This window comes from Oncorhynchus gorbuscha, linkage group LG10 (genome assembly GCF_021184085.1).
Source record: "Oncorhynchus gorbuscha isolate QuinsamMale2020 ecotype Even-year linkage group LG10, OgorEven_v1.0, whole genome shotgun sequence".
NCBI classification, from domain to species: domain Eukaryota; kingdom Metazoa; phylum Chordata; class Actinopteri; order Salmoniformes; family Salmonidae; genus Oncorhynchus; species Oncorhynchus gorbuscha.
The window spans coordinates 73,510,122-73,536,867 of NC_060182.1; the positions used below are offsets into that span (position 1 = coordinate 73,510,122).

General features: G+C 44.9%; 1 protein-coding gene across 3 annotated transcripts in view; it reads right to left on the reverse strand.

Moving 5' to 3' along the window:
• Nucleotides 1-20,844: 20,844 nt before the first annotated feature.
• The window catches only part of LOC124046532 (protein jagged-2-like), a 40,772-nt gene continuing 34,870 nt past the window's right edge, over nt 20,845-26,746 (reverse strand). For all 3 annotated transcript variants that reach the window (XM_046366992.1, XM_046366991.1, XM_046366993.1), the window contains 2 exons: nt 22,017-22,176; nt 20,845-21,900 (listed from right to left, as the gene is read on the reverse strand). In XM_046366992.1, the coding sequence (XP_046222948.1) occupies nt 21,413-21,900; nt 22,017-22,176 (648 nt within the window). In that variant the 3' untranslated portion in view covers nt 20,845-21,412. The remainder of the gene's footprint in view (nt 21,901-22,016; nt 22,177-26,746) is intronic.

Below are 26,746 nucleotides of genomic sequence, written 5' to 3' on the forward strand. Positions count from 1 at the left end.
GGTCAGGGCTTTACCGTGACTTTGTTGTCCTTAAGCCATTTTGCCACAAATTTGGAAGTATGCTTAGGGTCATTGTCCATTTGGAAGACCCATTTGCAACCAAGCTTTAACTTCCTGACTGATGTCTTGAGATGTTGCTTCAATATATCCACATAATTTTCGTTCTCATGATGCCATCTCTTTTGTGAAGTGCACCAGTCCCTCCTGCAGCAAAGCACCCCCACAACATGATGCTGCCACCCCTGCGCTTCATGTTTGGGATGGTGTTCTTCGGATTGCAAGCCTCCCCCTTTTTCCTCCAAACATAACAATGGTCATTATGGCCAAACAGTTCTATTTTTGTTTCATCAGACCGGAGGACATTTCTCTAAAAAGTTCAATTTTTGTCCCCAAGGGTAGTTGCAAACCGTAGTCTGGGTTTTTTATGGCGGTTTTTGAGCTGTGGCTTCTTCCTTGCTGAGCGGCCTTTCAGGTTATGTCAATATAGGACTCATTTTACTGTGGATATAGATACTTTTATACCTGTTTTCTCCAGCATCTTCACAAGGTCCTTTGTGGTTGTTCTGGGATTGATTCGCACTTTGCGTACCAAAGTATGTTCATCTCTAGGAGACAGAGAACATCTCCTTCCTGAGCGGTATGACGGCTGCGTGGTCCCATGGTGTTTATACTTGCGCACTATTGTTTGTACAGATGAACGTGGTACCTTCAGGCATTTGGAAATTGCCCCCAAGGATGAACCAGACTCGTGGAGGTCTACAATTTTTTTCTGAGGTCTTGGCTTTCTTTTGATTTTCCCATGATGTCAAGCAAAGAGGCACTGAGTTTGAAGGTAGGCTTTGAAATACATCCACAGGTACACCTCCAATTGACTCAAATGATGTCAATTTGCCTATCAGTAGCTTCTAAATCCATGACATCATTTTCTGGAATTTTCCAAGCTGTTTAAAGGCACAGTCAACTTAGTGTATGTAAACTTCTGACCCAAAAATTGTGATACAGTTAATTATAAGTGAAATAATCTGTCTGTAAACAATTGTTGGAAAATGTAGTTGTCTCATGCACAAATTAATGTCCTAACCGACTTGCCAAAACTATAGTTTTAACAAGAATTTTGTAGAGTTGTTGAAAAATGTGTTTTAATGACTCCAACCTAGTGTATCAAAATAAAATGCATAACAGTCAAGACGCCCCCCCCCCAAAAAAATAAATATAGGTGCCCCACCTCCCCTGAATGATGGTGTCACGGATTCCCCTGGTACTGCTGCCCATTTCGGTCACCCGTTCACCAGCTCCAGGTCTACGTCACCGGCCTAGAGGTCTACGTCTACGTCACTGAACTGGATCATTACCATCAACCCCGAACTGTCTTGTCTCATTACGCACACCTGGTTCCCATTCCCCCTGTTTAGTATTTTTATATATGTGCCCTGTGTTCCATGCCCGTTGGTCATGTGAGTACATGTGCTCTGTTGTGTCGGCTTGTGTGTTACCGTGTTAGTGTGCACTTGTTTTTACGCATCTCGTCCCGTGTATTGTTATCACAGGTCTCGTCCAGTGTATTTATTAGAGGTTAACATCTCGCACTGTTTGGGTTACAGCCCTGTGTTATATATATACACTTGTTTGTTTTGGGTAGTGACATTTTTAAAACTATTTCGTATTCCTGTGGCTGTCTCCTATCATTATACAACGTGACAGATGGGTCGCCACTGGGTGGGGTTGTGGGGTTGACTCAATCAGGGACACACTGTATTTATTGCATTAGCCGGTTGGTTCAGTGCTGGAGTGTGTTGGTAATAAGAGGGATGAAAAGGAGTGTGTGAGTGTGCGCTAATGACAGTGAAATGTGTGTGTGGTTTATTTAAGGCCTTGCTGAGGAGACTGGCTCCTTTGCTAAGGCTGGGAGTCTGAGTGGGGGAGAGAGTCTGGCCCTGGCCTCCTTGCCTGCCACTCCCACAGAAAATCTGGAGCTATACCCCCACTCCCCCTCTACAAAACCCTCACCCCCTACAATGCCACACCCAAAGCCTTCCCAAGCTGCTACTGCTTTACAATGAACTGAAACACACAAAGGTATGCATGCACACACAAAACACACCTCCCACCCATCCTACACTCAAAAAGCTCAACATGTAAGTACTGAGTCCCTTGTGGGGTACAGTAAAGTCACAGTCTGAGAGGTGAGTACCTCAGATGTCCACCATTGTTTCTGTACCCAAGAAAGCGAAGGAAACTGAACTAAATTACATTTACATTACATTTACATTTAAGTCATTTAGCAGACGCTCTTATCCAGAGCGACTTACAAATTGGTGCATTCACCTTATGACATCCAGTGGAACAGTCACTTTACAATAGTGCATCTAAAACTTAAGGGGGGGGGTGAGAGGGATTACTTATCCTATCCTAGGTATTCCTTAAAGAGGTGGGGTTTCAGGTGTCTCCGGAAGGTGGTGATTGACTCCGCTGTCCTGGCGTCGTGAGGGAGTTTGTTCCACCATTGGGGGGCCAGGGCAGCGAACAGTTTTGACTGGGCTGAGCGGGAGCTGTACTTCCTCAGTGGTAGGGAGGCGAGCAGGCCAGAGGTGGATGAACGCAGTGCCCTTGTTTGGGTGTAGGGCCTGATCAGAGCCTGGAGGTACTGAGGTGCCGTTCCCCTCACAGCTCCGTAGGCAAGCACCATGGTCTTGTAGCGGATGCGAGCTTCAACTGGAAGCCAGTGGAGAGAACGGAGGAGCGGGGTGACGTGAGAGAACTTGGGAAGGTTGAACACCAGACGGGCTGCGGCGTTCTGGATGAGTTGAAGGGGTTTAATGGCACAGGCAGGGAGCCCAGCCAACAGCGAGTTGCAGTAATCCAGACGGGAGATGACAAGTGCCTGGATTAGGACCTGCGCCGCTTCCTGTGTGAGGCAGGGTCGTACTCTGCGGATGTTGTAGAGCATGAACCTACAGGAACGGGCCACCGCCTTGATGTTGGTTGAGAACGACAGGGTGTTGTCCAGGATCACGCCAAGGTTCTTGGCGCTCTGGGAGGAGGACACAATGGAGTTGTCAACCGTGATGGCGAGATCATGGAACGGGCAGTCCTTCCCCGGGAGGAAGAGCAGCTCCGTCTTGCCGAGGTTCAGCTTGAGGTGGTGATCCGTCATCCACACTGATATGTCTGCCAGACATGCAGTGATGCGATTCGCCACCTGGTCATCAGAAGGGGGAAAGGAGAAGATTAATTGTGTGTCGTCTGCATAGCAATGATAAGAGAGACCATGTGAGGTTATGACAGAGCCAAGTGACTTGGTGTATAGCGAGAATAGGAGAGGGCCAAGAACAGAGCCCTGGGGGACACCAGTGGTGAGAGCGCGTGGTGAGGAGACAGATTCTCGCCACGCCACCTGGTAGGAGCGACCTGTCAGGTAGGACGCAATCCAAGCGTGGGCCGCGCCGGAGATGCCCAACTCGGAGAGGGTGGAGAGGAGGATCTGATGGTTCACAGTATCGAAGGCAGCCGATAGATCTAGAAGGATGAGAGCAGAGGAGAGAAAGTTAGCTTTAGCAGTGCGGAGCGCCTCCGTGATACAGAGGAGAGCAGTCTCAGTTGAATGACTAGTCTTGAAACCTGACTGATTTGGATCAAGAAGGTCATTCAGAGAGAGATAGCGGGAGAGCTGGCCAAGGACGGCACGTTCAAGAGTTTTGGAGAGAAAAGAAAGAAGGGATACTGGTCTGTAATTGTTGACATCGGAGGGATCGAGTGTAGGTTTTTTCAGAAGGGGTGCAACTCTCGCTCTCTTGAAGACGGAAGGGACGTAGCCAGCGGTCAGGGATAAGTTGATGAGCGAGGTGAGGTAAGGGAGAAGGTCTCCGGAAATGGTCTGGAGAAGAGAGGAGGGGATAGGGTCAAGCGGGCAGGTTGTTGGGCGGCCGGCCATCACAAGACGCGAGATTTCATCTGGAGAGAGAGGGAGAAAGAGGTCAGAGCACAGGGTAGGGCAGTGTGAGCAGAACCAGCGGTGTCGTTTGACTTAGCAAACGAGGATCGGATGTCGTCGACCTTCTTTTCAAAATGGTTGACGAAGTCGTCTGCAGAGAGGGAGGAGGAGGGGGGAGGAGGATTCAGGAGGGAGGAGAAGGTGGCAAAGAGCTTCCTAGGGTTAGAGGCAGATGCTTGGAATTTAGCGTGGTAGAAAGTGGCTTTAGCAGCAGAGACAGAGGAGGAAAATGTAGAGAGGAGGGAGTGAAAGGATGCCAGGTCCGCAGGGAGGCGAGTTTTCCTCCATTTCCGCTCGGCTGCCCGGAGCCCTGTTCTGTGAGCTCGCAATGAGTCATCGAGCCACGGAGCGGGAGGAGAGGACCGAGCCGGCCTGGAGGATAGGGGACATAGAGAGTCAAGGGATGCAGAGAGGGAGGAGAGGAGGGTTGAGGAGGCAGAATCAGGAGATAGGTGGGAGAAGGTTTGAGCGGAGGGAAGAGATGATAGGATGGAAGAGGAGAGAGTAGCGGGGGAGAGAGAGCGAAGGTTGGGACGGCGCGATACCATCCGAGTAGGGGCAGTGTGGGAGGTGTTGGATGAGAGCGAGAGGGAAAAGGATACAAGGCAGTGGTCGGAGACTTGGAGGGGAGTTGCAATGAGGTTAGTGGAAGAACAGCATCTAGTAAAGATGAGGTCGAGCGTATTGCCTGCCTTGTGAGTAGGGGGAAGGTGAGAGGGTGAGGTCAAAAGAGGAGAGGAGTGGAAAGAAGGAGGCAGAGAGGAAAGAGTCAAAGGTAGACGTGGGGAGGTTAAAGTCGCCCAGAACTGTGAGAGGTGAGCCGTCCTCAGGAAAGGAGCTTATCAAGGCATCAAGCTCATTGATGAACTCTCCGAGGGAACCTGGAGGGCGATAAATGATAAGGATGTTAAGCTTGAAAGGGCTAGTAACTGTGACAGCATGGAATTCAAAGGAGGCGATAGACAGATGGGTAAGGGGAGAAAGAGAGAATGACCACTTGGGAGAGATGAGGATCCCGGTGCCACCACCCCGCTGACCAGACGCTCTCGGGGTGTGCGAGAACACGTGGGCGGACGAAGAGAGAGCAGTAGGAGTAGCAGTGTTGTCTGTGGTGATCCATGTTTCCGTCAGTGCCAAGAAGTCGAGGGACTGGAGGGAGGCATAGGCTGAGATGAACTCTGCCTTGTTGACCGCAGATTGGCAGTTCCAGAGGCTACCGGAGACCTGGAACTCCACGTGGGTCGTGCGCGCTGGGACCACCAGAGTAGGGTGGCCGCGGCCACGCGGTGTGGAGCGTTTGTATGGTCTGTGCAGAGAGGAGAGAACAGGGATAAACAGACACATAGTTGACAGGCTACAGAAGAGGCTACGCTAATGCAAAGGAGATTGGAATGACAAGTGGACTACACGTCTCGAATGTTCAGAAAGTTAAGCTACGTAGCAAGAATCTTATTGACTAAAATGATTAAAATGATACAGTACTGCTGAAGTAGGCCAGCTGGCAGTGGGTGCGTTGTTGACACTACACTAATCAAGTCGTTCCGTTGAGTGAAATAGTTTCTGCAGTGTTGCTATTCGGGGGCTAGCTGGCTAGCTAGTAGTGTTGTTTACGTTACGTTGCGTTAAAAGAACGACAATAGCTGGCTAGCGAACCTAGAAAATCGCTCTAGACTACACAATTATCTTTGATACAAAGACGGCTATGTAGCTAGCTATGTAGCTAGCTACGATCAAACAAATCAAACCGTTGTACTGTAATGAAATGAAGTGAAAATGTGATACTACCTGTGAATGCGACCGGGTTGTGAGTCTATTCGGTAGACGTCGGCTAGCTGTTGGCTAGCTAGCAGAGTCACCTACGTTAAGGACGACAAATAGCTGGCTAGCTAACCTCGGTAAATTAAGATAATCACTCTAAGACTACACACTCTAAACCTAAACAACACAATTATCTTGGATACGATGATACGAAGACAGCAAAGACAGCTATGTAGCTAGCTAACACTACACTAATCAAGTCGTTCAGTTGAGTGTAATAGTTTCTCCAGTGCAGCTAATCAGTGGACGTTAGCTAGCTGGCTAGTGAAGACTACGTTAGGACGGCGAAATACGATAATTACGCAATTATCTTTGATACAAAGACGGCTATGTAGCTAGCTGAGAAGAAATTGCTAGGATTAGACAAATCAAACCGTTGTGCTATAATGAAATATAATGAAAAAGTTATACTACCCGCGGGAGCGAAGTGCAGATGCGACCACTCGCTCCAACCGGAACCGGAATAAAAAAGAGGCCAAGAGGCCAAAATTACCCCGTAGCACTCACTTCTGTCATCATCAAGTGATTTGATAGGCTAGTTAAGGATCATATCACCTCCATCTTACCCAACACCCTAGACCCACTGCAATTTGCATACCGCCCCAAATGTTCCACAGATGATGCAATCACCATCGCACTGCACACTGCCCTATCCCATCTGGGAAAGAGGATATAAGAATGCTGTTGATTGACTACAGCTCAGCCTTCAACACCACAGTACTCTCCAAGTTCATCATTAAGCTTGGGGCCCTGGGTCTGAATTCCACCCTGTGCAACTGGGTCTTGGACTTCCTGATGGGCCGCCCCCAGGTGGTGAAGGTAGGCAACAACACCTTCACTACACTGATCCTCAAAAAAGGGGCCCCACTAGGGTGCGTGCTCAGCCCCCTCCTGTACTCCCGGTTTGCCTTCTAGATGGTAGCTGGGTGAACAGACCGTTGGCTCGGGTGGCTGAGGTCCTTGATCATTTTCTTGGCCTTCCTGTGACACCGGGTACTGTAGATTTCCTGGAGAGCAGGCATTGTGCCCCGGGTGATGCGTTGGGCTAACCGCACCACCCACTGGAGAGCCCTGCGTTTGAGGATGTTTTTTAAAATGTATTTTATTTCACCTTCATTTAACCAGGTAGGCCAGTTGAGAACAAGTTCTCATTTACAACTACGACCTGGCCAAGATAAAGCAAAGCAGTGCGACAAAAACAACACAGAGTTACACATGGGATAAACAAATGTACAGTTAATAACACAATAGAAAAATCTTTATACAGTGTGTGCAAATGGAGTAAGGAGGTATGGCAATAAATAGGCCAGAGTAGTGAAGTAATTACAATTTAGCAAATTAACTCAAGTGTAGATGTGCAGATGATGATGTGCAAGTAGAAATACAGGTGTGCAAAAAAGTAAATAAAACAATGTGGGGATGAGGTAGGTAGTTGAATGGGCTATGTACAGCTGCAGCGATCGGTAAACTGCTCCGATAGCTGATGCTTAAAGTTAGTGAGGGAGATATAAGTCTCCAACTTCAGGGATTTTTGCAATTCGTTCCAGTCATTGGCAGCAGAGAACTGGAAGGAAAGGAGGCCAAATCAGGTGTTGGCTTTGGGGATGACCAGTGAGATATTTCTGCTGGAGTGCGTACTACGGGTGGGTGTTGTTATGGTGACCAGTGAGCTGAGATAAGGCAGAGGTTCAGTTGCTGTGCAAGGCGGTGATACAGCCCAACAGAATGCTCTCGATGGTGCATCTGTACAAGTTTGGGAACTTGATTGGGAACCAAAGAAATAGAAAACTAGAATGCCCACCCAAATCACACCCTGACCTAACCAAATAGAGAAATAAACAGGCTCTCTAAGGTCAGGGCGTGACATATGTCATACCCTGATACCGCGGCAGCTATATACACTGTGTTTGACTTAATATTCATAATACATTGTTCCTTCTTAATGGCCCACTCCTTAATTTAAATGATACAAAACTTCTGTAAGTATCACAGTGGGCCTAATGTAAAAAAATGCCTGTATGAACTGTATGAGCATGAGTCTTGTTCTGAACCACCTAAAACATGTCATAATGACTGTGAATATACTGTGTCGTCTATATGGATCTTCTGGCTATGTTCACTTTTTGATTTAGTAGATGTTAATTCTGTCATGGTGTTGGTTTTTCTCCTGCAGGAATTCTCTGACTTTTCCTGGTTATAGAAACAAATGGGCAGATCAGAACACCATTGATTAAAATACCAAACCAGATGCTCAACATGTGGGGGTGGATTTTAATAATTGACTCAGAGAAAAAAAACAGATTTGTATCATCCCTTTAGTAAATATCTTCTTCCTTTGATGCTTTCAGTTATGACCTTTTAGCTGCTACCTGTGGTTGTGGGTTTGGATTAAATCCCTTCTCTAACATAGTCCAGCATGTACAGAAATGTACTCTGACAGTAGCAATATGGATTCCACACCTTACTGCAGAGTGAAAGTAATGTGTTGAAAGAGAGGGAGACAGAGCAGTGAGATAAAGAGAGGCACAGCGAGAGAAGCCCAGAGAAAAAGACACAAGATGAGCAGAGTGCAGTTTGTAAGAGCCTCACCATGTAAGAGCCTCACCATTCTCACGCTTGACTAGCTTTCCCATAATGACAGGCAATATGGGACTTAATCACGCATTAAGCCTTATTGTTGCACCTCCGGCCAACTGGTGACACAGAGCTCAGTCAATCCGGTGATCCTGAGCCAACCCCTCAGGCTCTGGCCACTCCGGCCATCGTGCATGCAATTAGCATGATGTAAGGCCATCCTATCTCTGTGAGAGAGAGAGAGAGAGAGAGGGTGAGCGAGAGAGGCAGATACAGACAATGAGAAGGAGAGAGAGAGAGGTCAGAAAGTCAACACGTTCGTGCGACTGGGTGGCTGTCTGTGCAGCGTTCACTGAACTGGCGCTGACTAAAAGCTTGCTATGTCTGGACTGAAGCAGTTTAGTGCCATGACACATTGCTGGGGTTTTTAGGAAATGGATACAATATTGTTACCCTAATTCTTACTAAAATGTTAACAGCTAAATGTATAAATGTACTGACAAAACACTGTAAAACATATAATTATGTCATTTACATAATTCATGCTCAAACACTTGTATCACTTTGTGTCACATCTGCATCAGTATATTATACATTCACATATGTCGTGACGTTGTATTAGTTAATGTGACGACATGTTGCTCATCGAATGATTACAAGTTTCTAATTGTGTGATTAACTGAATCAAGCAATTATTAACTCATTAACCTGGGGCACCATGGGAAAACTAGTTTTTAGTGAGTTTCTATTTCCCAAATTAACTCAAAGAATATCAGAATATCAATTTTACAACAGCTGCTAATTAACCAGTTACCTCTTACAATCTCGTTCTGAACAATCTCGTTCTGAATGTATAACCCGTGAATCTGCACGAACCCGGGTCTCACCAATGAGTTCGTACCACACCAATCTTAGTTGAATTTTTTTTCTTCTAAAAAGCTAAAATTATGATAAAAGATACATATAGACAAAACACATTATAGGCTATTGATTAGAACTTAGTATAATGGACCAACACACTATGGCACGTGTTACCCAAAATGTGGATTTCAAAGAGAGAGAGAAAAAAGAAAGTACACAAGAGAAATATACATTTGGGTGAATTTGTCAGCTATGCTTATTCTAACCCTAGCCTTGCCCCAAACTGCCGCACTTATGGGTCAGAATAAAATGATGTAATTACGTGGGGATGATCTCCGAGGATTCTATGCGTGGACCATTCAGAGTAATGTTCAGGCTGCTCGATGACGCACCTCTCCGTCGCACCTCTCTGATCGTCCTCCCGATGTCAGTGTCTTTTTGGCTTAGGAGTCTGTTCCCTCACCCTTGCTATGGAAGGGGTCTTCTGAGGACAGACAGCTCTGTAGCTCAGAGCTCACAGCATAGGAATGAATCCTTTTAGATACCACGATTCACTGGGATTGGATGCTAAGGGAGTCCGGCTTGAATTCACCCGCTTGTGAACCAAGAACGCTTGTGTTGCGTTCTTGGTTCATTGACTTTTTAGACCTTGGCTGCAGCTTGGGTCACGTAGTCTTCTCTGTAAATTCTATACTCACAGGTTTTATACCCTTGGGTCAGAAGTGGGCATAACTGCCTTTAGGGCAGTTCTCTGGGCGTACCAAGTTAATGAAGCAAGGTCTAGATTTGACTCAAACCCAATTTTAGACAACTAACTTAGTGTCATCTTTCCCAAAACCTTCTCTTTGATTTGGATATTTTCCATAGAACGTAGAATGAATAAACATCAAACATATACTAGGAAAACTCTTCACGTTACAATTTTTTCATAATAACGTCACCTATTAACCTTTAATAACGAAACAAAAATGATATACATTTTCATATTCCATCTATTGTTATGACGTCCATTGTGGCTGACGGAAACCATTGTTCCAAAGCCCCTTTATTTCATGTTTAATGTTCTGAGGCTGGTTCTTCATAGTAATAGGACAAAGGAATTTGTCTGTGGCCTGAGATTTACCAGGGGCGTGAGGGGTCATAAAAACCCCACATCTTCAGACCCCTAGATCTCTCCTCTGTTGGGGTTGAGAGATAATCTGTAGGGTTGTGGTCTCCTGTAACCTGACCTGATCAGGACAGTCATGACACATAATAGCTATACTTTCCCCCTTGGTAAAATACCCTAATATATGTAAAAATGTTTACATAAAGAAGATCCAGTCCATTTGTAATGAGGGATGAAGAAAGATATTGAGTTATGGCATTCCTCTATTGGTTGGGGCTTGTCTGTAATGATGTAGCCCAGGGCATAATGTGCATGGATGAGTGGTAGGCCACATTATAAACACTTAGATCATGATTTTATAAAGTTAACAAGTGTCTAGAACCGTCTGCTGAACCAGGACCAGGGGGATTTTTTGAAAACATACTTTTTTATTTAACTTTTCTCACTGTTTACTGTGCTTGAAGTAAACTAGCCAGTTGATCACTTACAGTAGTCAGTGAGAGCTGCATGTTTTCCAATGAAGAAATTCTAAACCCTAGCACTGCTCTCGGACTGGGCTTTGTTATAGAGCAGTGACTGGCTGCTTCACCAGGTAGATGTTGTGTTGTTTAATACAGATGTTTTTCTAACAGGACGGGGGACTGACTGACATCTCTGACATAGATAATTAAATTATTAGGGGGAGGGGGGTGCGGGGGGTGCCTTATGTACCGTAATGTACTATTAATTTTTCCTCCTGTCTAAAAATGCATACTCACAGGACAAATGAATCAACGTCAACTATTCTGATGTAGAACCCTACCCTCTTATTACTGTACTAAATCACAGAGGTTTTTCTCAGCATGAAAAGCCTGGAGCTGCAGGAGGACGGTGCTCATCGTGTTGAGTCCTCCTCCCCAGACTTTGATGTGAAAAGTCTGGCAGAAGCTCCCTCGTTGCATTTCACGGGAGAATATTCAGTGTCAGGAACATCTGGGATTGCACTAAGTAGGGCTTACTTGGCAGGCGGTCATATTGACACCATCCTAACAACGCCTTTCATCTCTGTTTGAACCTGTGGATTCAACTCAAACCCTCCCTGGGCCATAACAGGAGGAGTCGTGGACCTGCTGCAAGCACAGACCAAGGTGTGGCAGCAGCTGCCTCTGAGATGAGGAGGAATCTCACTGAACCCAGCCTCTTTCCCTTTCCCACTATCCTTGAGAATCAGGTCTGCATATTTTTCTCTCTACGTACACGCTATCCAGAATCCTCCCTCCACTTTGAATTCCTACCATTATCACTCTTCCCAAGGCTAAATCTGGTGGTGCCATAGAGAAATCCCTCCAATAAAAACATAGTGATCAGTTCATTAAGCAATAACCAGTCGTTTTGTGGTAATAAGGTGATGTTATTTGAGACTGTGTTTATTAGGATTGACAGTGAGAGGACCTTGTCCAACAGTAGCAGCTCTGTTTCATCATCCAGTGCCTGACCAGGAAGTCTGGTCTTCCTGTGTCTGACTGTGATCTGTGCCAATGATCTGGGCAAAAATAGTTGTGTAGAGAGGGACTACTACGAGGAGTATCGTCGGGTAAAGTCATTAAGGCCTGGGTGGGTTCACGTCCGTGTATCTGGGTCAGACTAAAAGCAGCAACAGCAGGTTAGCAGATGAGAGAATAACTTGGCAACTCTGGTGCTGCATGAGATACACTGGCACTGGGCTAGCCCTCACTACGCTACCCTGGGTTAGTCTATTACTGACCCAGTCCCATGTGTTTACCTGATGTGGTCACTACATTACCCTGGATCATTCTATTACAGACCTGGGTTTGCTATTCATAGGGAAGAGGGTGCCATTTCGAGAAGAGGGTGTCATTTTGGACACACTACTGTTCCACTGACTCACCACCACTGTGTTTACCTCATGTGGATACCCCTCACTCATGGGATCCTAGGAGATCCTAGGAGTCCTTTTTCCACCAGATGCATCATCCTCCTGAACAGATTATCCAACAGAGTGACACTGTGAGGAGGTTAGGAGGCTGGTTAAACTTTGAACAGACCAGATAATCCATCACATTTTGGCCACAGCTTTGTGATAATGATTGAAGTAACTGACATCAGAACACAATTACAGGCCAGTCTGCTCTGTTTTTGCGAGAAAGGATGTAGCTCAGCTGCAGTCTTCACATTTGAAAAGTCAGATAATCATCACATACACCTGAATTGGAATGACATAGAGAAATTATCAATTCAAATTTGATTGGTTGAATACACATATTTAGCAGATGTTATTGCGGGTGTAGCTTGTGTTCCTAGCTCCAACTGTGCAATAATATCTAACAATACACAACAATACACACTAATCTAAAAGTATAATAATGGAAATAAGAAATATAGAAATATTTGGACAAGCAATGTCGGAGTCTGGAGTATAGATCTATATATACAGTACATGTGATGGGACGTATAGCCATTCTGGACAGCATGTGGATAGAATTTATAGTATATCCGAAGAATACGTAGGATAGAATAGTATACTGTATGTACAGCAATAGTTGAATAAATAAATATGAATAAATATTAAATGGGTAAAACAATATGTAAACAATATTGAAGTGACCAGTGTTCCTTTATTAAAGTGACCAGTGTTCCATTATTAAAGTGACCGGTGTTCCATGTCAATGTACATAGGGCAGCAGCCTCTAATGTACAGGGATGAGTAACTAAGTGGTAGCCGGCTAAAGACAGTGACTATATTCAGGGCAGGGTACTGATGGCTTTTTAACAGTCTGATGGCCTTGACATCGAAGCTGTTTTTAAGTCTCTCGGTCCAAGACTTGATGCACCTGTACTTACCTCGCCTTCTGGATGATAGCGGTGTGAACGGGCCCATGGCTCGGGTGGCTGAGGTCTTTGATGATCTTCATGGCCTTCCTGTGACACCGGGTGCTGTAGATGTCCTGAAGCGCAGGCAGTGTACTCCCGGTGATGCGTTGGGCTGACCACACCACCCCCTGGAGAGCCCTGCGTTCGGAGGTGATACAGGGTTTTTAACTTTAAAGAGGCTCTGTTGTGCCTTCTTTACCACATTGTCTGCGAGGGTGGAACATTTCAGATTGTCAGTGATGTATACACAGTGAAACTTAAAGCTTTTCACCTTCTCCACTGTGGACCTGTCGATGTGGATGGGGTCATGCTCCCTTTGCTGCCACCTGAAGTCCACGATCAGCTCTTTCATTTAGTTGATGTTGGCTGAGAGGTCATTTTCCTGGCACCACTTTGCGTTAAATGCAAATTTCTCTGTCAGTTCACATATTCTTCTCTCACACAACCGGCTCCTAAAACCCTAGACCATTGTTATTATAACTTTGGAAAAGCCGACTCCATTTTGTTACTCCCAGCCTATAGACAGAAACTAAAACAGGAAGCTCCCACGTTCAGGTCTGTTCAACGCTGGTCAGACCAATCGGATTCCACGCTTCAAGATTGCTTCGATCACGAGGACTGGGATATGTTCTGCATTGCGGCGAACAACAACATTGACGGATACGCTGATTCAGGGAGTGAGTTTATTAACAAGTGCATCGGTAATGTTGTACCCACAGTGTCTATTAAAACATTCCCAAACCAGAAACCGTGGATTGATGGCAGCATTCGCGCAAACTGAACCAAAACCCGAACGAACCACTGCTTTTAATAAGGGCAAGGTGGCCGGAAACATGACCGAATACAAACAGTATAGCTATTCCCTCCTCAATCAAGCAAGCTAAGTGTCAGTATAGAGACAAAGTGGAGGCGCAATTTAAAGGCTCAGACACTAGAGGTATGTAGCAGGGTCTACAGTCAATCATGGACCACAAGAGAAAAAACAGTCCCGTCGCGGATCACGATGCCTTGCTCCCAGACAGACTAAACAACTTTTTTGCTCGCTTTGAGGACAATACAGTGTCACTGACACGGCCCGCTACCAAAACCTGTGGACTCTCCTTCACTGTAGTCAACATGAGTAAAACATTTAAACGTGTTAACCCTCGTAAGGCTGCAGGCCCAGACGGCATTCCTGGCCGCGTCCTCAAAGCATGCGCAGACCAGATGGCTGTTGTGTTTACAGACATATTCAATCAATCCTTATCCCAGTCTGCTGTTCCCACATGCTTCAAGAGGGCAAATGACTACCGCCCTGTAGCACTCACATCCATCATCATGAAGTGCTTTGAGAGACTAGTCAAGAACCATATCACCTCCACTCTACCTGACACCCTAGACCCACTCCAATTTGCTTACCACCCCAATAGGTCCACAGACGATGCAATCGCCATCACACTGCACACTGCCCTAACCCATCTAGACAAGAGGAATACCTATGTAAGAATGCTGTTCATCGATTACAGCTCAGCATTTAACACCAAAGTACCCTCCAAACTTGTCATTAAGCTCGACCCTTTCGCTTTCAATGTGTGGGACTCTGACCCAGAAGCATATAAGAAATCCCACTATGCCCTCATGTTTGATGGTTTGTCTGAGGGCATAGTGGGATTTCTGGCTTCATCAATAAACATGCATGTTTGATGGTTTGTCTGAGGGCATAGTGGGATTTCTTATATGCTTCTGGGTCAGAGTCCCACACATTGAAAGTGACAGGTCTACCCTTTATCTCAGTGCGGATGTTGCCTGTAATCCATGGCTTCTGAATGGGGAACATACGGTCACAACGTGCACTTATTGATGAAGCCAGTGACTGATGTGGTGTACTCCTTAATGCCATTGGAAGAATCCCGGAAGATATTCCAGTCTGTGCTAGCAAAACAGTCCTGTAACTTAGCATCTGCATTATCTGACCACTTTTTATTGACTGAGTCACTGATGCTTCCTGCTTTAGGTTTGCTTGTAAGCAGGAGTCAGGAAGATATAATTATGGTCAGATTTGCCAAATGGAGGGCGAGGGAGAGCTTTGTACGCGTCTCTGTGTGTGGATTAAAGGTGGTCTAGAGTTTTTTCCCTCTGGTTGCACATTTAACATGCTGATAGAAATTGAGTAAAACAGATTTGAGTTTCCTTGCATTAAAGTCCACGGCCACTAGGAGCGTCGCCTCTGGATGAGAATTTTCCCGTTTGCTTATGGCCGTATACAGCTCATTGAATGCGGTCTTAATGCCAGCATTGGTTTAGACAGCTACTAAAAATACAGATGAAAACTCTCTTGGTAAATAGTGTGGTCTATAGTTTATCATGAGTTACTCTACATTAGGCAAGCAAAACCTTGAGACTTCCTTAGATTTTGTGCACCAGCTGTTGTTTACAAATATACATAGACTGCCACCCCTTGTCTTACAGTACCAGAGGCCGCTGTTCTATCCTGCCAAAAAAGCTTAAACCCCACAGCTGTATGTTATTCATGTTGTCGTTCAACCACGACTCAGTGAAACATAAGATATTACAGTTTTTAATGTCCCGTTGGTAGGATGTACGTTATCGTAGTTCGTCTATTTTATTATCGATTGATCGTACATTGGCTAATAGGACCGATGGTAAAGGTAGATTACCCTCTCGGCGACGATTCCTTTCAAGGTACCAGGACCTTCGTCCCCGATACCTCTGACTCTTTCTCCTGCGAATTACTGGGATGAGGGCCTTGTCGGGCATCTGAAGTAAATCCTTCCTGTTCGACTCATTGAAGAAAAAGTGTTCCTCCAGTATGGGATAAGTAATCGCTGTCCTGATATCTAGAAGCACTTTATGGCTATAAGACCGCTTTACGGTTATAAAACATACACAATAGGACAATTGGTTACGGGATCATAAAACGGCAGACATCTCCTTCGGTACCATTCTTGGGGTTGCAATCACAGCTAAAACAGTGTGATACTATGTGGAGTGGATGAGGGTAACCTGTCTTGGACACATACCCTTGACCGAAGCCAGTATCTCGTGGAATCTGGTGTTGACTTACATAATGAATGCTAGGAACACATACTGTACAGTGACATATACTGTAATGGGTGCCATTGGCTCCTTCTCTCCTCCCCCCTCTCCTCTCTCTCTCCTTTATTGTACTACCAAGTAGGTAAGTAAATGCTGTGCTGTACACACATGTGACTTAACTGATATCTGATCCTGGATTCCAGACATGTTTCCCATCCTTCCCAGACGACTGATGGGTTTACGATCATAGAACAGAACATATCAAACCATGGAGCATTACAGAGTCCCTATGCAGCTGCATTACTGCCATCATGTAGTTTATATGTTACTAATGTAAAGCATTAGAGCAGATGAATGCACGCAAGGGACTTACCTTATTGGTGGTTCTGAATGGAGTCTGCATGCAAGGGACTTACCTTATTGGTGGTTCTGAATGGGCGTCTGTAGATAGATAGCCAATCAGCTACAGAAAGATGAATCCTATAGAAACAGTAGATTCAGCTCCATTGATAAAGTGAAAGCACGTCAAATCAAATTCAGTTGAGTACAGACTTAACTGAATGACAACAGAGACATAATGAAATATGGATTTTTATTGAATAGTTTTGGGTAGACCTCGTCTCTGAGGTATGCTCCTCTGAGCCAGATGCTGATGACAGATTGCTCTGTGGGGCAGCTGGTGGTGGGGCCTTCAGTTGGTGGTGGTGGAAAGGTGGAAAGTTGTTAGAAGACTGTCGCTGCAAAACAGCAAGTGAGACACACAAGGTTTAAGTTGACATATGGATACTCCCCTAGATTTATGCCCATTAGTTGAAAGAAAGGAAAGTGATTATTTCACGAGTGAGCCCATAGGTTAATCATCAAGCATGGTGGAAATGCTCATAGACTGAAGTTAATAGATGAATGACATTCCGCACGCTTGCTAATAGTAAAGTAAAAGGAGAGACGTGACCCTATCCTGGCGAGGTAACATTATGGCACTGCCATATAAATACCTGCTATGCTGACAAGGTAACATTATAAACACTACCATCTACAGTAAATACCTGCAATGCTGATGAGGTAAGACAAGCGATGTGAATTATATTGTGTTTACTAGATTAATTAAATGTGACAAGCCATTCAGACCAGCCTTCCCGATTGAACTTTCGTAAACTACATTTCAACACATTTCAATTTGTTTTCCAGTGCTAGAGCTTGTCACGTTGGCAAGAAGGATCGGGAGACAGAAGCATAATAGAGTTTTTTATTACACCCAAAATGACAGCATGCCGTGTAAAGGCACGGGGACGAAGACCAAACAAACACATACACAAAACAAAGGGTTGAAACCCCCAAAAAAGAGCGAGGAGTACCTCGAATAAATAACACGCGCACAATGATTAACACAAAGCCCAAAACACACAGCACAGGTTCTCACACGCACCAATGGACATTGTAACAAAAATCGACAACCCAATGGAAACCAAAGGGCACATATATACAAATACTAATCAGTGGGAATAGGGGACAGGTGTGTGTGCGTAATGATTGTTCCGGAGGAATCCGTGACAGGCTAATGGTGATAAAATTGAAAAACTAAAACAAAAGTTCAAATTCCAATGCTATAAACAGGACAAAACAAAGATATTGGTATAAAATACTTTAATAAATAATTGGATTGTTCTAAAAACAAACAAAAATTCCCCTAACAAACCAAGACGCAACTGCTCTTTTGTACAAAATAATTAAAATGTTCTGCACATTCAGCCCATTCTCTGGGGCTAGTGGGATTCTGCTGGCTGGATATGGGTAATGATTTAAATGATTTTCTTTTTGCATCATCAAAAAATTGAAAACACAATTCTTGTCAGAGAATTACAATATTAAACTGTAAAGAACAACAAAAATAATTTTCACTACCACCACTGAGGTAATGCTCAACAGATTAACTTCCTCTTTCTTAGTGCAGAAGCAGAAAACAATACAAAACACTGGACAACAACCACAACAACAACAACAACAATAATAAAACTTGTTCCCTTCATTAGACCAGTATTGAAAGCAGAAACCCAATGCACCACTGTAGGGCTGGGTAACTGAGTGATCCTGCCCAGACAAAGATTAAACCACTGGATTGCTCTGATCATGAATTTAATGGCCTTGATATTTAATTGTAGTTACTCCTGATTCTGACCCAAATCACGATGATTAAGAGCACGCTAGCACTGCTTCTGTATCAGATCAACACAAACCATCCAGTCACTGGTACACCCGATGCCAGAGGAGGCTGGTGGGAGGAGCTATAGGAGGACGGGGTCATTGTAATGGCTCGAATGGAATAATGGGACCGAGTCAAACATGGTTTCCATATGTTTGATACTGTTCCATTAATTCCAATCCAGCCATTACAATGAGCCCGTCCTCCTATAGGTCCTCCCACCAGCCTCCTCTGACGCCTGCATTATAATAGGACATTCTAACATTCACATACAGTAGCATAGCGAATGGGAGATGGTGAGCCAGCATTCAGAAGGGAAACTCCCAATCGATAGCTCTGACTTAAGCAGCAGACAAGGACAAGCCTAGAACTAGAACTAACATCTGTGCTTACTGACAATTTTAAATGTTGGAACATAATCAAATCAGAAAGCAAAACAAACAAGCACTTAGAATAATGTGTTTCTGTCAATGCTTTTGTGATTATGTGGGACCCTGGATATTGTCCATAAATCTGTATAAAACCTGGCCTGTGTCAACAGACACTAATAAAACGGAATGACATAATAAAAAACGAACAAAACATAAACAACCTTATTCTTTAGAATAACTATAATAAAAAGGATTACTTAAGTTACTAAATTCAAATATACACAGACATGTTTATATTTACATATATACATTGTTCAAAGAAACACTTTTATGGTAATATGAAGAGTTGTGAAAGGACATCTTTTCCCTTTATATGAATTGTTAAGTTCTGGATCAATTCTTTGAATGAGATGAAATAATAAAAGAAGGGCTGAAGGAACTTTCTGCCAAAGCAAATAGTGAAATAATAAAGCATAGGCCTGCAGGAAGTGAGCAAAAGGCATGTTATAGGGATATACACAAGGTCTTTAGAAGCATTGACATGTCATGGAAAATATGTTTGTTTCTAAACTAATGCTGATGTCAGGTGTTATACTGCTTATAGCTTTCCAAAGGTCATATATATATATATGCACTACCAGTCAAAATATTTACAACACCTAATCATTCAAGAGTTTTTTGTTATCATCAAAATATGAAACAACACGTATGGAATCACATAGTAACCAAAAAAGTGGTAAACAAATCAAAAATATATTTGAGATTCTTCAAATAGCCACCCTTTGCCTTGATGACAGTGTTGCAAACTCTTGGCATTCTCTCAACCAGCTTCACCTGGAATGCTTTTCCAACAGTCTTGAAGTAGTTCCCACATATGCTGAGCACTTGTTGGCTGCTTTTCCTTCACTCTGCGGTCCGACTCATCACAAACCATCTCAATTTGTTTGAGGTCATCTGATGCAGCACTCCATCGCTCTCCTTCTGGTCAAATAGCCCGTAAACAGCCTGGAATTGTGTTGGGTCATTGTCCTGTTGAAAAACACATGATAGTGTGTTTAAGGCCTAACCAGATGGGATGGCGTTTCGCTGCAGAATGCTGTGGTAGCTATGCTGGTAAAGTGTGCCTTGAATTCTAAAGAAATCACAGACAGTGTCAAGCAAAGCACCCACACACCACTACACCTCCTCCTCCATACTTTATGGTGGGAAATACACATGCGGATATCATCCGTTCACCCACATCGAGTCTCACAAAGACAAGACGGTTGGAACCAAAAATCTCCAATTTGGACTCCAGACCAAAGGACACATTTCCACCGGTCTAACGTCCATTGCTCGTGTTTCTTGGCCCAAGCAAGTCTCTTCTTCTTATCGGTGTCATTTAGTAGTTGTTTCTTTGCAGCAATTCAACCATGAAGGCCTGATTCACAGTCTCCTCTGAACAGTTGATGTTGAGATGTGTCTGTTACTTGAACTCTGTGAAGCATTTATTTGGGCTACAATTCCTGAGGCTGGTAACTCTAATGAACTTATCCTCTGCAGCAGAGGTAACTCTGGGTCTTCCATTCCTGTGGTGGTCCTCATGAGAGCCAGATTCATCATAGCGCTTGATGGTTTTTGCGAATGCACTTGAAGAAACTTTCAAAGTTCAGTGTTGACTGACCTTCATGTCTTAAAGTAATGATGGACTGCTGTTTCTCTTTGCTTATTTGAGCTGTTCTTGCTATAATATGGACTTGGTCTTTCACGAAATCTTATGTATACCACCCCTACCTTGTCACAACACAACTGATTTCCTCAAACACATTCAATTCCACAAATGAACTTTTAAGAAGGCACACCTGTTAATTGAAATGCATTCCAGGTGACTACCTCATGAAGCTGGATGAGAGAATGCCAAGTGTGTGCAAAGCTGTCATCAAGGCAAAGGGTGGCTATTTGAAGAATCTCAAATATAAAATATATTTTGATATGTTTAACACTTTTTTGGTTACTACATGAGTCCATATGTGTTATTTCATAGTTTTGATGTAATCACTATTATTCTACAATGTAGAAAATAGTAAAAATAAAGAAAAACCCTTGAATGAGTAGATGTTCTAAAACTTTTGACCGGTAGTGTATATATATACATCTAAAACCTTTTACATAATTTTACTTATACAAATTACATTATTATACCAAGAGAACAAAGTAAATGCCCACAGTACGGGTTAAGGCAGATTAGGACTAAATGCACTAGTAGTAATGTAGTAGTGCAACGCCTGCCTCCAATGGCAGTGCTCTCGCCAAAGTCACATGATACACAATCTTCTCAGTGACACAATGTGAAAAAAAGGTCTCTCCTTTAAAGGAAACAACAATTTGTAAACCAAACAAAGAAAGGAAAAAAATGAAGGTCTCTTTTGGTTACTGAGATGTGAATTTGCAATGTTTTAAGTAAATAAGAAGGCTCCATGTTGCAGAGAATAAAGTCAAATGAAATGTAAAACATGTCTTAAATCTTTACTATTGGTGCTTGTCTTTTTCTATTACATAGAGACATCATCTTTAGTTTGGAAAAGTCCCACCTCTAGCCGTGCTCATACATAATGATCTTTGACATCCTCACTGAAGTTGGCAGCGCTGAGGTTTTTACACCGGTTGTCTTTGGGACTGTGCACTGTCCGGTGGGGGGTTTTAACAGTGGTGCTACGCATCGTACAGATCACCCCCCCTTTGCACATCACTCTGTCCTGCACTCCTGCCAATGAGCACTTTTGTGTGGAGCACTTGTCTAGCTCCATCCCTCCCCTCAGCTCCTCTTCCTCCTCTCCCTCAGCCCCGTCACACGTCCGGTCTGGAGGGCTCATGAGTTTCTTGCATTCGTACTGAATGTCTTTGTCTAGGTTGTCTATGCGCTGTGGCAAGATGACCCTCAGTGGCTCCAGAAGGTTATTGACAGTGCTGTCCTCCACTGCAGACTCTCTCTCACGCTCTTTTTTCCTCTTACGGGTCCACCACACACACACCACGATGCAGAAGATCCACAGCACACTGAACACCACGCACAGCACTGGTACCAGGTGGTCTGGAGACAGAAAGACCATAAAATTATACTTTACTATCATGTACTGTAATGCTACCTAATCGAAGCACAGTATAAAAACATGCTAAAGTTAAACCAAGTCGAGTCCAGTCACTCACCCACAGACTGGGGCATGACCTGCGTCTCCACTTTGACCTCCACCACGGCCAGCATGACAGTGCTGTTGTGTCGTTTGGACAGGGCACCGATGATGGCACTGGCAGCCTCCTGAATCTGATCACGGTTTCCATCCCGCTCCTGACCATCCTGATCATAAGACTGGGAGCGAGTAGGATAAATGGTGAGTCAACACAATAGGTAAGAGAGATTCACTCCTAGATTCACTCCTAGTCCTAACTTCTCACATGCACCCCTGTAGAGCACAAAGCATGTCTAGTTAATTGCCTAATAAGTGGACCAGAGAGTCCAGGGGGAGCAGAGGGAGATTAGCTGGATGCTGTGCACTTTAATTAGGATGAACAATGGAGAACAGGCCAGCTGTGGCTCCCAGGCCAGCCAGCCAGTCAGTGTGAAGAATGAGAAGAGAGTCAGTAAGACTCCTCTTTCTTCTGTCTGGGAAAGCAGCTGCTCATTCAAACACACACACACACCCACACACACACTGACACACAGCCCCTCACCCCATTCTGACATCTAACAGCCTCTAGGCTTCAGAGAGGACTAAACCAAAAAGGTGCCGGAAAAATGGCACAGTTTTATGAGCGCCCAACCAATTGTGCTATTATGTGGGGGTTTTTGGCGTTATTTGTAACTTATTTTGTACATAATGTTTCTGCAACCGTATATTACGGCAAAAAAAGAGCTTCTGGATATCAGGACAGCGATCACTCACCTCGGATTAGACTAATATTTTTTCTACAACAAGCAGGACGCACAGGACATTCTCGAAACACCCGACAAGGCCGACATCCCCGTTATTTGCAAGAGGAAGCGACGCAGGTACAGAGGACAAAGAGCTGAATGCCTCGTGAGAACCCGCAGAAGGCGAGTGGGAAAGCTGCCGTTACTGTCAATACTACTCGCCAACGTGCAATCATTGGACAATAAATTAGACGAGGTACGATCGCGAATATCCTACCAACGCGACATCAAAACTGTAATATCTTATGTTTCACAGAATCGTGGCTGAATGAAGACATGGATATTCAGCCAACTGGGATATACGCTGCACCGACAAGATAGAACAGCACACGCACACTCCGGTAAGACGAGGGGGGGGCGGTCTGTGCATATTTGTAAACAACAGTTGGTGCACGAAGTCTCGAGATTTAGCTCACCTGAAATAGAGTATACTGTGATGAATTGCAGGCCACAGCTATACTTTTCGTGGCTGTTTATTTATCACCACAGACAGATGCTGGCACTAATACCGCACTCAGTCAGCTGTATAAGGAAATAAGCAAACAGGAAACCACTCACCCAGAGACGGCACTCCTAGTGGCCGGACACTTTAATGCAGGGAAACTTAAATCCGTTCTACCAAATTTCTATCAACATGTTAAATGTGCAACCAGAGGGAAACAAATTCTAGATCACCTGTACTCCACACACAGAGACGGGTACAAGACTCTCCCTCGCGCTCCATTTGGTAAGTCCGACCTCAACTCTATCCTCCTGATTCATGCTTACAAGCGAAAATTAAAGCAGGAAGCACCAGTGACTTGATCTATAAAAAAGTGGTCAGATGAAGCAGATGCTAAACTACAGGACTGTTTTGCTATCACAGACTGGAACATGTTCCAGGATTCTTCCGATGGCATTGAGGAATGCACCACATCAGTTACTGGCTTTATCAATAAGTGCATCGAGGACGTCGTCCCCACAGTGACTGTACGTACATAACCCAACCAGAAGCCATGGATTACAGGCAACATTCGCACTGAGCTAAAGGGTAGAGCTGCCTCTTTCAAGGTGCGTGACTCTAACCCGGAAGCTTACAAGAAATCCTGCTATGACCTGGGATGAACCATCAAACAGGCAAAGCATCAACACAGCGCTAAGATTGAATCATACTACACCGGCTCCGACGCTCGTCTTATGTGGCAGGGCTTGCATACTATTACAGACTACAAAAGGGAAGCACAGTCGCGAGCTGCCTAGTGACACGAGCCTACCAGACAAGCTAAATCACTTCTATGCTCGCTTCAAGGCAAGCAACACTGAGGCATGCATGAGAGCATCAGCTTTTCCGGATGACTGTGTGATCACGCTCTCTTTAGCCGACATGAGTAAGACCTTTCCAGGCATGTGCTCACCAACTGGCAGGTGTCTTCACTGACATTTTCAACTTGTCCCTGATTGAGTCTGCAAAACCAACATGTTTCAAGCAGACCACCATAGTCCCCGTGCCCAAGAACACAAAGGCAACCTGCCTAAATGACTACAGACCCGTAGCACTCACGTCCATAGCTATGAAGTGCTTTGAAAGGCTGGTCATGGCTCACAACACCATTATCCCAGAAACCCTAGACCCACTCCAACTTGCATACCGCCCCAACAGATCCACAGATGATTCAATCTCTATTGCACTCCACACAGCCCTTTCCCAACTGGACAAAAGGAACACTTTCGTGAGAATGCTATTCATTGACTACAGCTCAGCGTTCAACACCATAGTACCCTCAAAGCTCATTACTAAGCGAAGGATCCTGGGAGTAAATACCTCCCTCTGCAACTGGATCCTGGACTTCCTGACGGGCCGCTCCCAGGTGGCGAGGTTAGGTAGCAACACATCTGCCATGCTGATCCTCAACACTGGAGCTCACCAGGGGTGCGTGCTCAGTCCCTTCCTGTACTCCCTATTCACCCACGACTGCATGGCCAGGCACGACTCCAACACCACCATTAAGTTCGCAGACGACACAACAGTGGTAGGCCTAATCACCGACAACGACGAGACAGCCTATAGAGAGGAGGTCAGAGACCTGGCCGGATGGTGCAAGAATAACAGCCTCTCCCTCAACGTAACCAAGTGGACAGAGCACGCCCCCATTCTCATCGACGGGGCTGTAGTGGAGCAGGATGAGAGCTTCAAGTTCCTTGGTGTCCACATCAACAACAAACTAGAATGGTCCAAACACACCAAGACAGTCGTGAAGAAGGCATGACAAAGCATATTCCCCCTCAGGAAGAAGATTTGGCATGGATCCTGAGATCCTCAAAAGGTTCTACAGCTGCAACATTGGTTGCATATTTACCTGGTACGGCAATTGTTCGGCCTCCGACCGCAAGGCACTACAGAGGATAGTGCATACGGCCCAGTATATTACTGGGGCTAAGCTGCCTGCCATCCAGGACCTCTACACCAGGCTGTGTCAGAGGAAGGCCTTAAAAATTGTCAAAGACCCCAGCCACCCCAGTCATAGACTGTTCTCTCTACTACCGCATGGCAAGCGGTACCGGAGTTCCAAGTCTAGGACAAAATGGCTTCTCAACAGTTTTTATCCCCAAGCCATGAGACTCCTGAACAGGTACTCAAAAGGCTACCCGGACTATTTGCATTGTGTGCCTCCCCCAACCCCTCTTTTACGCTGCTGCTACTCTCTGTTTATCATATATGCATAGTCACTTTCACCATATCTACATGTATATACTACCTCAATCAGCCTGACTAACCGGTGTCTGTATGTAGCCTCACAACTTTTATAGCCTCGCTACTCTATATAGCCTCGCTATACTTCCGGCGCCGACAGAGCTGGCCGCCTCGCTTCGCGTTCCTAGGAAACTATGCAGTATTTTGTTTTTTTTACGTGTTATTTCTTACATTGGTACCCCAGGTAATCATTAGGTTTCATTACATACAGTCGGGAGGAACTACTGAATATAAGAGCAACGTCAACTCACCCTCATTACGACCAGGAATATGACTTTCCTGAAGCGGATCCTGTGTTCTGCCTTCCACCCAGGACAATGGATCGGATCCCAGCCGGCAAACCAAAACAAGGCCGCCGTAAAAGGGGCAAACGAAGCGGTCTTCTCGTCAGGCTCCGGAAACGGGAACATCGCGCACCACTCCCTAGCATACCACTCCCAATGTCCAGTCTCTTGACAACAAGGTTGATGAAATCCGAGCAAGGGTAGCATTCCAAAGAGACATCAGAGACTGTAACGTTCTTTGCTTCATGGAAACATGGCTCACTCGAGAGACTCTATCAGAGTCGGTGCAGCCAGCTGATTTCTTCAAGCATTGCGCCGACAGAAACGAGCATCTTTCTGGTAAGAAGAGGGGCAGGGGGGTATGCCTTATGATTAACGAGACGTGGTGTGATCATAACAACATACAGGAACTCAAGTCCTTCTGTTCCCCTGATTTAGAATTCCTCACATTCAAATGTCGACCGCATTATCTACCAAGGGAATTCTCTTTGATTATAATCACAGCCGTATATATTCCCCCCCAAGCAGACACATCGATGGCCCTGAACGAACTTTATTTGACTCTATGTAAACTGGAAACCACATATCCTGAGGCTGCATTCATTGTAGCTGGGGATTTTAACAAGGCTAATCTGAAAACAAAGACTCCCTAAATTCTATCAGCATATCGATTGCGCAACCAGGGCTGGTAAAACCCTGGATCATTGTTATTCTAACTTCTGCGACGCATATAAGGCCCTCCCCCGCCCTCCTTTCGGAAAAGCTGACCACGACTCCATTTCGTTGCTTCCAGCCGACAGACAGAGACTAACACAAGAAGCTCCCGTGCTCAGGTCTGTTCCACGCTGGTCCGATCAATCTGATTCCACGCTTCAAGATTGCTTCGATCATGTGGATTGGGATATGTTCCGCATTGCGTCCAACAACAACATTAACGAATATGCTGATTCTG